The sequence below is a fragment of the Drosophila subpulchrella genome, chromosome 4 (genome assembly GCF_014743375.2).
Source record: "Drosophila subpulchrella strain 33 F10 #4 breed RU33 chromosome 4, RU_Dsub_v1.1 Primary Assembly, whole genome shotgun sequence".
Taxonomy (NCBI): domain Eukaryota; kingdom Metazoa; phylum Arthropoda; class Insecta; order Diptera; family Drosophilidae; genus Drosophila; species Drosophila subpulchrella.
The window spans coordinates 1,055,246-1,068,672 of NC_050608.1; the positions used below are offsets into that span (position 1 = coordinate 1,055,246).

Consider the following 13,427-nt stretch of genomic DNA (forward strand, 5'->3'; position numbering starts at 1 on the left):
AGATTCAGTCTTCGGTCAAAAAGAACGCCAAGATCGTTTACTAGCGCACCCAGGAACTCAATCGGGACCAGGCGAATAGACCGGCTTAACACGATGAAGATCAACAAGCAGAGAGTTTTCATTTAAGGTTGGACAGAATATCAAATTCGACTTCGATACTGTGTAAGAATGAGGTAAAGTAGAATAAGTCGTTTAAAAAAACGTGGCAAATAAATAGGCTATTGCCTGATCAGTTATTGCGGTAATATTTTCAAAAGATAGCGGGGAAGGATAATTGGTGGATTTAGTGTTAACAAAATTATAAAACTTTCGGATTCTAAGAAAATTGAACTTTACAATGTTATCTATTGCGGTACTGTATCTGTTTTGGTTCCATTATCTCGTTAAATGAAAATTTCTTTAGAGCGTTACTTGAGTTCCGCAGAAGGGCGGAAATGCAGTACCCAAATTGCTCAAAAGCGGCTGACCAATTCGAAAAAGTTTGTTTTCGAACTGCGCGACTTTTACTCTCATTATATGTTTGGTGTAATTGTGTGTGTGAAATGTGTAATTGATGCCCGTCTGCAGATCTATCAATCGAGGAAAGCAGGGTAGCGCTCAAGGAAAAATGTTTGAATTCTACTACATTTCCAAGAAATGGCATTGATGAAGGGGGATCTGCCTGGAGTGCCATTGAGGTTCTGAAACCAGTACCCGGCCAGGTCAAAAAGAAGATTCCATCGAAGAGGAATGTAAGCTGGGAGGGAAAGCGTCTTAAACCAGTTGCTTTAACAGAGGACTACTTCGGCGTGTTCCGGCGTTAGTCTGGTCCGTTGCCTTCTATAATTCAATAATATGCTTAAATACTAAGTTTAGATGCCCAAAGGGGCAGTGTCGCAGTGCTCAACATAACTACCTTTTTGTTTGTTAGTGTATAAATATATTGTACAATAAACACTGTACGTATAAGAAAAAATCAAGAAAAGTAAATTTCTTTTAATTCAACTTTATTTCCATATTATATTCACAAAACTCTTAAAATACACAGTATGCATTCTTGCCCAACAACATTTAAGACAAACCCAATTTTTATATTTTACTAATTGGTTGGGTCCTCTGTAACATATTGCCGCTTACAATTGCCCGATATTTATAAAGATTTTTTGTTTATAGTCAGATTAACATCGACTCTACTAGGGGAATTTATAGGACTTTGTCGGCTTCTTTAGTATCAATAGTATTACAATAAAGTAAATTAATTTTAATTATTTATGGTTTTTAATTCATCTAGTAAACTGGCTCTCGTTTATATAAATGTGAATATTATAACAAAAGCAAACTTAAAAATGTTTCATAACAATCCAATGAATTTTCATTGAAATTGAAATCTGACAACTTTAAATACTAAATAATTAATAGCACTAATTTTTTAGCACACACAATCTGTACACGATATTCCTTTGGGAAATTTAACCTTCGCTTCGATTTATGTTTTAATTTTGCTATGCATGTTCATCGTACTTAGTAAGTTTTATATTCTACGTGATCACATTGAAATTTTTGTTTTAAAAACGCGTTTAGGAGTTATTTTAACTTGTATTATAATATTTAACATATTATTACTAGAAGCTTTAACAATTTCGAAAACTTGCCTAGAACGTTCCCAAATTACAATAAACTCGATTTAATATTTAGCAGAATCCATACATTTTTAAAATACATTAGAAGTATTACTCTAAGTGGCACTCAACAGATTTAATACTAATTAATAAGAAAACAAACGACGCAATAGCGAAGGGCCGAGGGACTATGATATACCCGGAACTCAATATCCTCTTTAAAGTAAGGTTTCACATACATTATATTTACTTCATCACCATCAAATCCCCCACCAATCTCTACAATGTTCAGAATTTAGGATCTAATTATGTCCACACTACTATTTTGCAGGCAGTAACTTTACTTTACATAAGCCCTGAATCAATTTGGCGGTGTCTGAATTTCCAAACTATTGCGAGCTGCGCCTTATGGTCAGCGAAGTACAAGTATTCATATAGACAGACAGAAACGCATCCAACGTGCACTGCGCAAGAGCAATCTGTATGTTTTATCCCAACTCTCTAGCCATTTTTATGCCCGAGATCACAGTGTTCAACGGACAGACGACTGACAGACGGATATTGCTGGATCAACTTGGCTAGTGATCCTGATCAAGAATATGTACACTTTTTAGGGTCGGAAACGTCCTTCTTCTTATGAGTAACGGGTATACATATTTGAGCTAAGAGTTATACAAATAAAAAAAAAACAAAACCCGAACGTCTTCATGAAAATGATCGCCAGATCAACAGAGGTACGGATTTTTAAACTAAAAAAGTCTTGACCGATTATAGAGAATTTAAGATTGATGGCAATGATAGATTTAATATGAGAATATTGATAAAATTTTTATAGGTAGAATGATTTTTTGGTTTGTAACCTTTTTTTTAAATATCGAAAATAAAATAATTTTTTCCTTACAAGGATTGCATTTTTCGTATGTAAATTTAAAATTGATTAGATTATATCTCTATAATCGGCGATCTCCGGATTTTTCCTTGTTGGTTTTTTGTAAAAAAGGTACTCCAGAATTGCTTTTTTACTCTTGTCCACGAAGTGTATACAAACAAGACATTTTGGAAAAAACAATGCGACAAAACTTGGTTTTCATTAAAAGGTCTGTGGGACACGTTAATGTCAAGTAACACCCACTCTAACTTTTTATTTCTGGTTTTAGTTAGTCATTAACTTTTTTTCCTGTTTTTTCGAGTAATATAATTTAAAACAACCCAAACTTAAAGGCTGTTAGATCGTTAATCCTTATTTTAATTCAATGTAATAGTGGTATTGATGTTCAATAAATAAAACTTCTATGGTGACAAATTAAGACCGAGTAATAAATACAAAATGTGGTTTAAGCCTTTGTTTTAAATCTTTTGGTAAAAGTTTCATCACAAAAAAATTTGTTAGTGGACAGTATTTTTTTATACCCTTGCAGTGAAGGAGACGTTTTCGACCTGATCAGCATCACTAGACGAGTCGATCTATCCATGTCCGCTTGTCCGTATGTCTGGCCGTCTGTCCGTTTCTACGCAAACTAGTCTCTCAGTTTTAAAGCTATCGGGATGAAACCTTCCCAAAAGTCTTATTTCTAATACAGGTAGTACATAGGTCGGAAAGAGTCGCATCAGACAACTATATCCAGTAGCTCCCATAGGAATGATAAAAAAAATTTTTTTTTTAAATTTAGGAATATAATTCTTTTGAAATTTCAGAACTTTGAATACAATTTTGAAAAATCTGACGACATTATAATATAGCTGTCATAAAAACGATCGGATAATTAATGTCAAAATAATACAAAGCAATCTTAAAATATCTGTAATTAGTTTTTAGTCTTACAAAAATCGGAAAGCTCTGTTCATACAATGCTCTCATGGGAACGATCTGCAAGGGTATAGAATCTTCGGCTTGCCGAAGCTAGCTTCCTTTCTTGTTTTCATTCGTTTTGTACACGTTTCGTATAAATCAATGTTTTTAGTTGGGAAGCATTGATTTATACTTTCATATTTTAGTTGAGAAAAATTGATTTAATTCGTGTAAAATTTGTATTGATGCACATAAGAAACTTACGTTGATTTCTGCGATTTCTGTGGCTCCCCTATATTAATTGGTTAGGGCAACGGCAATTACCGTTCGGGTTGAAAAGGTCAACATATGTGCGTTAATAGAGCACTAGTTATGTGCCTATTATGCAACAAAAAAAGGATCGTCTTACTAACATTTAAGTGAACTGAAATCCGGATCACGCCTTTATAGTATATGTCTTCAATTTGCACTCTTAAACGAAAACCGATAAATCGATGAATAAAAAAAACTGGTTAGAATTTGCGAATTGGGTATGGGTATTTCCTATAATTGTATAAAGGTCATCGGGAAACCGGTCAGAAAACTGTTTTTCTTTGCATGTTATAGCATTATATAGACATGGCACGCACGATCTATTTTTAGAAGAGCTCAAATAAATTATTGGATTCTGTCTGCGTGATTTGAAGATTTAATTTTCACTACTTTAACTCTAACTAATTTATTATTTTATAATAAAAAATTAAATAATACTAACTCATATTTCTCTAAATGCTACTAAATAAATATATTTTTGTGTGTCATTCAAGCCTAATCATTCGCATATTTCTGAGCTTAGTTATGTCAGACATTTCAAGCTATACATTTTGTGTTGGTCAACCGACATATATTTATGTATTTTTGATGCCTTCTTATACGATTGCATAAATCACGGGATGTTTTTTTTATTTAAGACTATTTGAGGATGTCGGTAGATTAATTTCGGCAGTAATTGAGTCGGACGATTTTTTCATTTTCTCGCAATAATCATTAAAAATATCTCGAAAACGAATCCAACATTTCTCCGGGATAGTTATCGAAGTTCGAAAGTTATTTTTAACCTTAAAATTTTAAAAATATAAGTAGAATATCAAAATATAAAATATGTTCGTTAATACTTCGCTTATTCGCATGTAGACTCCTCGGTTATTTTGTCCGATATCAAAATAAAAGTTTTTATTATCCACCTTCATATGCCGCTCTTCAGGCAAATCTCCTTTAAACCTGCTAAAATATTAATTTCAATTAGCATTTATCAATTTAAAATAGAAGAGATAGTGTTCATGAATAGCATAAGGGCAGAGTGGGGTAAGGATAGTTAAAGAGCAAGGGTTGTTTGTGGTTCTTGCGCCTAAACGGGTTGTTTAAGATGCGCGCTATTTTTATGTAATAAAATATTTTTATTCTGTTCGATTCAGTTTTGGTCGCTTGCAATTTTTGTTAAGCTGAATATTTTCATAATGCGTACCTCTTACCAATTTTTTTTCACTTCAATCTTTTTGGTATTTTTCTAAATCTATATTTGATAGTGCATACTTTTTTTACAGCACACATATATGTACTTTTAATGACTTCTGTTTATTTTACCATGTATTGTTAACAGTGGAAATAATTTTATACCTTTTTTAAAATTTTGCAACACTTATCGAAGGCTTGCAATTGGTTTCAAAGTGGTAAGGGAAAAAGTTATTGAACCGGCTTTTTAAGTGTATATTTCGATGAGTATAATTAATTTTTTTTTATTAGCTGCTATGTCCAACAAACCTCTCTTACTACTTTCTCCCCTACATATTAAATTTAAGAATTCATTTTTTTATCTGATAGATTCCGTCAGATATATTATTGTGAAAAATCCATCAGTGATCACTTATCAAGTTGTTCTGCTGAAAGCGACCTATGATTTTAATAGCAGGATGCGATTTTAGTTGAAAGTGTTTATAAACTTTGGCTTGTTTTATTTGATCGCTGCTATTAGAGCTAAAGGACATAGAGGTCCTTTTGAAGCCGTTTCAAGAAAGATTGTAAAGAAGAAGTCGGGAAGAACACCCAGTCTGGGACTTTTCCGCAACCGGTTTGGCGGCCTGGCAGGAGCTGGTTGGTGGTGAGGAATGGAGCAGCCGATAGTGGAGGGTCCTAGGCAGACATTGCGCAGAAAGGTAAAGTCTAAACCGCAGCTGAAAGAGCTAGGGAGAGCTCCCAAGAAATTCCAACAGGATGGAACCCTTGGAAACCCTAGGTGCCATTCGCCCACTATCTGACGCATATTATCACCTTCTAAAATATTTAAGTGGCTCTCAAGCCAATAGTAGCTTCACAGCTCAGGATCAACATCGTTGGGTGACTCGACACCTTAATCTTGAAGGATGTTTCCTTCATCCTTAATCATAGCCGATAAGATGGCCAGTAGGAAGTCGACACCCCAAAATCCTTCTCGAGGATTACACGACAGGAACGCCACATGGGCACAACAGATGGACTCTATCAGCACCTGCCATTATCGAAGCTACCATGACCAAGTACACGTCCAAGAGATCCCAGTCCCTTTTACAAATAAATATAAATGATATTTCCACCATAATTTGTGTCCGCTCGAGTTCCGGCCTTAAACGGATCAACGCATGCAGACTGCTGCCGCTGCTGTAACCACGAAGAGCTGGAGGACAACTTAGATAACCCAAAAAAGACGCAATACGCTCGGAAGCTACACGTTACCGAGCCTAACCTACTAAGATTCCTACATCGGTATTTTTGTTATACTTTACCCTCCATCGTTAGCTCCAAACTCTTCTAGCAAATCTGTAAGGGCATCACGAAACTCGATCATGCCCTGAGCTGGCAGAGCGATTTGAGATCTAGGTCCACCTCTTGTAATGGTTTGTGACACCTATAATGGGTTATCGGTAATGTAACATTATGTAAGGCAAATATTTTCAAATTAAGAATGTTACCCTTAAAAATCGTCCGCGCGCATTTTCCTTCAAGTCCAAGTAATATCTCCTATAATCTTTTATCATCATCTCGGATTTCAATTTACCATCCTCTGGTAAATTGTCAGTATTTGGGGGGCCTGTATTTTGAACAGCTTTTTATTATTAATTACATTATATACTCCGAGCAAGGAGAACTTAAATTGTAGATATTATTCGACTTGGGCCGCCAAAACTGACGACCCCTTAAGAATAGGTATCATTTAAAACGGATGTCTTTCTATTTTTGAGATAATAAACAATTGGGTGTTCCCTGAAAAAGCTGCCCAACCGAATAAAGTTGTGTACTAAAAAAACACGTTTTTAACTGTACTCAAGCACAACATTTTTGGTTAAACTTATGAAAAACATGAGAAAACGATATAGGGGATGCCATTGACTATCAAACTATCAAATACATGTTAATCAGCTAAGCGGAGTGCGATGGAGGCGTTTGTTCTCCAGAGTGCATACTTCATTTGCTAATCACTTTTTATTAAATGGTCCGATTGTCCAATTTTTGGCATGTATATGGATATTGATAATCAAAAAGCTCGAGAACCTACATGCCAAATCCATACTTTCTTGCTTTCATAGTTTCCACGCCCACTCTAACGCCCACGAACGACCATAACACTAAAAACAGTACAGCGCCAACATTTTGTAAATATTTTGTAAAAATTTAAATAAGATTTTGATCTTATCAAAACCGATCTATTATTATTATTAATTATTGAAATCGGGCCAGTTAATAAAAAGTTATAGCCAAATATTAATAAATATTTGGCTGCAAATCAGCTCTTTTCACTAATACGCCACCAAGCCGCTAGAGACGCTATAGCCTAGGTGGCGCTACAAGTTATGTGTTAGTAATAAATGCAGATTTGCTTGAAGCATGTCTCCGTCCCTCTCGTGTTCTCTTTTTAAGGCTAGAAAGTTAAAATTTAAATGTAGGTCGTACTAGTTCTTTTTGCGACCAAATTTTGGAAGATTTTTTAGTCTAAGTTATATTGACAGATGTACTAAATCTGTCAATATCTATGGGCCATTAGTTGATAAGTCTGATAGTCGAGGCAATCGACAAAAGAGGTCTCCAGGGACGCCGTTGTGTAAAAAGAGCCTACAAGAATATTCAACCCGCTTAAAAAGACCAAGTAAAATACCTAAAAAAATAGTGAGTACCAATAAAATAAAAAATTTCTTTAAGGAAGAAGTGGAAATTTCGAGAGGGGGATCATTTGCCCCCATAGAAAAATTTCGCTTCGCCATTCCTGGCGTTCTCTCTGGTTTTGCTTTCAGTTCTGCTAAATCTGAGAATTAATTAATTGTATTTAGTGTTTATGTTAAAGGATGCACTTTGGGACGGAAAACCGATAAATATTTAGATCGGGAAGAAGTTCAGGACCAGAATAAATACATTCTAAAAAGATTAAAGATTATTTTTTGAAACTATAAATACCTAGAGAAGCATAGTAATCGCTAAAAGACGACAAATGATCACGAAACTCGGCTGCAGTTGAAAGAGCCAAATAAATTTGGCTTCGTCTGCCATCAGCGCCAATCTGAAATTTACAAAAATGCATATATACAAATTGCTTAAATTTGTAAAAGTTTATAATGTGGGTCAACATTTTCGAATACGATGTTGATACTTAAAGTCCATTTAAATTATAATATTTTGAAAACCGATTTTATACCTTGCGTTTGTTAGATCTGCGAACGACAATAAAAAACAACTTCCAAGAAAAAAGTTATAATCAGAGATATTGGTAAAAATGGTTAATTTTTAATCTAAATTATTATTACTGCATCTATGTATAAACGTAACCTTGCTTAAAAATGACGATTTAGAGACAATTCTGGGCGATTTGAAACATCAAAAAAAGGTTGCTAAACAAAAATTTCAATATCGAAATAAAAAGCTAAAAGTTTCAAAAGAAAATGTAGTATGAAGATTACGAGTATAGCACTACACTCGTAGAGTTTCTTGACTTTTCATTCCAATAAGGTATCGGATTAGCGGATAAGTTCGTGCCGAATATATTGGTGAAAGAAATATATCGATATTTTACATTAGGGTGCGTCGATTTGGGTGCTTAATCGTATAATAAATATCACTTATTTTATTATACCCGTTACTCGTAGAGTAAAAGAGTATACTAGATTCGTCGCGAAGTATTTAAAAAGTAGAAGGTAGCATTTCCGACCCCGTAAAGTATATAAATTCTTGATCAGTTTCACTAGCCGAGTCGATCTAGCCATTTCCGGTATCTAATAGTCGAGGCCATCGACTATATCATTTTCTCTTGTTTTGTTTTGAGTTCCTGAGTGGAAAGACTACAAAAAAGTGCATATTTCCATATTACGAATTGCGCCAATGAAGAACTGTGGGCGCTGCAATGAAAGATGTTCTTGAAATTTTGTTTGTACCGTGAGTCAGCACTCTGCACAGTAATGAAATGGTTAATAACAATTTTCTGTGGACTTTAGCTGCGAATAACTCACGTATTTCGACAAAAAAGGTGCCAGCGAATTGAACGTCAACAAATCAACTGTTTTTCGTCGTTTGAAAGCGGTTGGCTACACATTGAAGCTTGATACATGGGTGCCGCAAAAAAAAAAACAGATTGGACCGTAGCCAACAGCAATCTCTTGGCATTATCGGATCAAAAACGAACCGTTTTTTGGGTAGCCCGTTTTCTTGAGTTCCTGATAAACTACCTGATGGCAATATCAGTATTAATATTAACATTAAAGACCACATAAAATGGACGAAAAGAAAATCGGTTCTCTCTACTCCTTCAATTTATTTTTATGTAAAACAATTGTTAAACGAATTGATTTCATTTTCGTTTTACGGTTTTGGTTATAGTTCTGAAACCAGAACGTACCGGTACAGCTAAACAACTATTTCGAATATTTAAAATTTTCATATCGACAGTCTAGTGATGCTTATTAAGAATATATATGCAGTTGAACTCCCATAACTCGGACTTCCTTAACTAGAATCTTAGGGTTAGGCAACCTTATTTTATACAACTTTTTCTCCGTAATTCGTTTTTCTTTATGTAGAAACAAATGTTTGTTCCCTTTTCTAAATCTATAAATTTATATCTAACATCGAGTATTTCGAGTTCTTAACGAGTCGATAAATACACGCTGAAGATTTTAAATAATGTATCGGTATCGTGCCTGAACTTTTTTTCACTGAACAAAAGATAATATAACATTATAATAATAAATAACATTTTTTTCTAACTCAAATTCTTTGTGACTCAGATATTTTACTCAATCAACTCTACTCGAACGGGTTTGAAACTCTCTTTCACAGCGAGGGGAAAAACAAAACTACAAATGCTTTGTCTTTGTTAAGTGTAAGTATAGGTACTTGTCATTGTTAAAATTTATATTTGATCAGGATCCCTAGCCGAAACGATCTGAATGTCCGTCCGAATGAACGCTGAGATCCCGGAAACTAATAACGTTAGAAAGTTGCGATTAGGCATGCAGATTCTAGAGATTCTAGCGCAGCGCAAGTTTATTTCAGCAGGGTGCCACGCCTAATCTATCGTCCATAACGCTAAGACCTGCCTAACAGTCGCTTTGCTGCTATCATCTCCCTCGCACTCCCCTTAACTGAGTAACAGGTGTCTGATAATCGCGGTCATTAACTATAGCGTTCTCTCTTGTTTTTTTTTGTTTGAGATGTTTTGAGTGAAGAGTGTATTAAGTTTAACTTAAAAACAACGGAAATATGAGAGGCTATAGACGAAAACAAAAACAATGAAGAACGACAGTTCGTGGGCGTTAGAGTTCACACGGACAGACGGACATGGCTAGATCGAAGGCCGTGATCCTCATCAAGATTAATAAGGTCGAAGACGCTTTCTTCTATCTGTTCGTACTTTTCCCCGAATACAATAAACCCTTTTGCTCTACGAGTAACGGGTATAAAATTCTTACCTAGAGTTATGACTTACCTCTGCCACTTTTATAAAACGACCTCTCCGATTTTGTTTAACATCCAAATAAAACCTTTTGGATTGTATTTGAAGCATTTTGGTAGCCAATTCCTGCTCCACGCCGCTTCCACCTGAAACGACGATGAAAACATAACTATTAAAAATGCGATATTTTAATCTATCGACTTTGTACCTTTTACAGAGGACTCGAACTCGTTCCTACTTGAGGAACCCTCAATGTTTGTGACATTATATTCTGAAAAAATAGAGCGTTTTATAAGTTCATTGGGAAACATATCACTTACTTGATCCTGAGATGCCTTCATCTCCGCTCCCCAAATCGGACATCACGACCTATATATACAACTTCGTAGCTTGGTAAGTAGTTACGGACCTCTCCTTTCCCTCTTAGCACGTTGTATGTGATCGCCTCTACTCTTGAGACTCAATCCGTCGCCTTCTAGTTAGACATGATACCATTCATTTTAACCGCCGAACAACATTCTCCTGTGGTTAATATATAATATAAATTAGATTAGTTGTCTAGATGCAAATGCGTTCAAGCTTCATACGAAAAGTGTGGTCACAATAGACGGTATATTTAATTATTTATGTTTTTCCCTTTTTTTAATATAAAACTTTCACGTATGTTTGTCCTTAAAATTCCTACAAACTTGACAGTTTTTAATTTCAGTACTTCGACTGTATGTATTATAAATAAATACGCATGTACGAAAAAGTATGTAGAAATTAAAATTTCTAGAAAAGCGCTGGTGGTAGGATATTGGGTGGGTAGGCGTTTCACCAACTTCAGGGGCGTGGAAAAGCAGCTACTGCAAGGAAGAGAAAAATCACCTTGCAGTAGGTGTAAAAACTCTGTATGACTTCTTCCTGCTCCGAGCAGGCCTTCAAAACTCATTTACTCATGCTACTCTTGTGTAAGATGTTTTTGTAAAACCGGAAGGTCTAGGAAAATATGGCTAGAATCATGTCATACTATAACGTTTCGTCCCTCGGTTGGTAAATCTTCTGGTAACAGGGGCCATTGCCCGAAGAAAAAAAAAGATTCGACAAAACTCTTTATCTGGGCCAGTCCCCACAGCCGCGAAGTAAATATCCTCAATGGATAGTGATTCATTAAGAACTCGCGCAAGATGGTAAAATGTAAGTATTTAATAAAAAAACAAAAGCGCAGCTGGCAAAAAAAATGTTCAAAGAAATGAGGCGCGTTGTTTTGCGTTTAGGATAATACAATCTTAATCTGTGGCTTGGGTTTTTATTCAAAAATATAAATACTAAGAGAAATATAATTGGCAAAAAGTCTTTTAGTGTTAGAGAGAGCCCGCTGCAGTTGTCCATAATCATTGGACATGGTTTATATATGGTAACTATCATTCCGTCAAAGGAAACAAATAAAACGGATCACTGCAGCGGCGATATATAGACACAAGTCTAGGCTTTGCCTGAGTATTTCAGCCAAAAGGCTGATACATTTTGGCGCATTAGTGATTAGTATACATTTACTAAAATCCAAGAAACAAACAATAGTCTTCCTAATCACAAATTGATATGTTTCTTATATTGAAGACAGCTTTTTTATGGCAGTGTTGTATTTTTTTATTAATTATATATTTCTGTTATACTTTACTATGAATTTTTTAAAAATGTTGTTTTTGTTTTGATTATCAATTTCCAACTACTTGCCAAAAATTGTTCATTTCGGTCCATTTATTATAAAGTTATAATATAATAAAGTATACAATCTTTGCTACTTGTAAAACTCTATCTCAGTCGCATTTTCTAAGTGCCTCCAGTACACTTAGCTGAGTAACGGGTATCTGGTAGTCGAGGGCATCGAATTTAACGACCACAGAGCTTATTTATACAATAGTGGTCGTTTTATCGGTATATTGTTTGAGTCAATCTGGTAAAGTTTTGAGCAAAGAAAATATAGCCCATTCCCGTCCATCACGTTTCTTAAAGCTGAAATACAAACGATCAAGTCAACTTTTTGTATATAATAACTCTTATCCGTAACTTTGATTCCTATTTTCCCAACGACTTCAGCTATATTTCCGGTTGGAGAAAATTTAGAATTTTAAAGAGCACAGACATATGTACAATGACGTTTCCTTCAGTGCATTCGAACATGTGACTGTAAAGTGAACTCTTTGCCAGAGTAAACAATAGAATAGTAGTTGAAAGTATTTAGTTCAGTATTTTTTAAGAACATAAATAATTTTGGTTGTCATTGTGTGCGTGAGCTTGAAATGTATCAGCTGTTCACCTCTCGTTTTCTTCAAACTGCTGCGTCTAACAAGGCAAAAAGGTTCAAGGTTTTTGCATAAATACGGGTAAATGCTATTTTACACACACACACATTTACATTTGTTGAGGTGTATTTATGAATTCGAAACAACGAAAGGTGTGTACTTGGGATACATATTTATGTGCTTCGTGTGCAAACTTTACTTAAACTTAAAGGCATGACCCGGGGTCAATAGCAGAAAGCAAAGAGTTTATGTAATTAATTAGGGAAATACTCTGTGGAAACGATTAGTGAACATTCATTGAATAGAGCTTTCCATGTGTACATATTGGACAGCGCAGTCAGCCCGAAAAGTATATTTTTAAAAAGGTTTCCATGCCACCAAATGGGGAGCCTTTTTGCCGTAAACTGACTCGTTATTGCATTTCGGATTATTTTCACTTTTTAAGTTCTGAGTGGAAATAAGAATAAAATACGTACAACTGCGACACACACACACACTGCACCTTACGACTGGCATCGACACTCGCTCATTTTATTTATCCGTCGGATACTACAGAGTCGAGAAAAGAGAACGGGGGACTCTCCCACGAACAGGTTACTCGAAATACCTTAACGCATTGCGGGCGAGCCTGGTGCAAGTCCGTGTTTGAATTTGCGTGCGATCACGGCCACAGCGGGTACTTTGCTGAAGCGATCTCCTTCTGAAGATTTAGTTTAAGCCATAATATTGCTCTGGTTTAGTAACTACTCGCGGAATGAAGAGTTGATTAGGTGCAGAACCGACTTGAACGCGTTAGGGCATTT

The 13,427-nt window shown here is 35.3% G+C and overlaps 1 protein-coding gene across 3 annotated transcripts; it reads right to left on the bottom strand.

Moving 5' to 3' along the window:
* Positions 1–979: 979 nt before the first annotated feature.
* LOC119552486 (transcriptional activator protein Pur-beta) lies at positions 980–13,388 on the bottom strand. Of its 3 annotated transcripts, none has more exons than XM_037862204.1 (9): positions 13,232–13,388; positions 10,657–10,858; positions 10,545–10,607; positions 10,370–10,482; positions 7,849–7,951; positions 6,372–6,505; positions 6,186–6,307; positions 4,542–4,650; positions 980–4,484 (listed from the first exon to the last, which is right to left on the bottom strand). In XM_037862204.1, exons 2-9 carry the CDS (start codon positions 10,697–10,699, stop codon positions 4,329–4,331), a joined length of 843 nt encoding a protein of 280 aa, XP_037718132.1. In that variant the 5' UTR covers positions 10,700–10,858; positions 13,232–13,388; the 3' UTR covers positions 980–4,328. The 3 variants fall into 3 exon arrangements, with proteins under 3 accessions (XP_037718132.1, XP_037718217.1, XP_037718055.1); XM_037862289.1 differs by lacking the exon at positions 13,232–13,388 and adding an exon at positions 13,101–13,214 and having other exon boundaries at positions 6,372–6,490; XM_037862127.1 differs by lacking the exon at positions 13,232–13,388 and adding an exon at positions 13,101–13,214.
* Positions 13,389–13,427: the final 39 nt, after the last annotated feature.

What these genes read in the sequence shown, in the direction of transcription:
- LOC119552486 (XM_037862204.1), bottom strand. Translation starts at nt 10,699, where the DNA reads ATGTCCGATTTGGGGAGCGGAGATGAAGGCATCTCAGGATCAA. An exon ending in GTTTTATAAAAGTGGCAGAG is followed by an intron (nt 7,952 to 10,369) that starts GTAAGTCATAAC and finishes TGTAAATTTCAG; the next exon opens with ATTGGCGCTGATGGCAGACG. An exon ending in TCTACATGCGAATAAGCGAA is followed by an intron (nt 4,485 to 4,541) that starts GTATTAACGAAC and finishes TAAAATTTTAAG; the next exon opens with GTTAAAAATAACTTTCGAAC.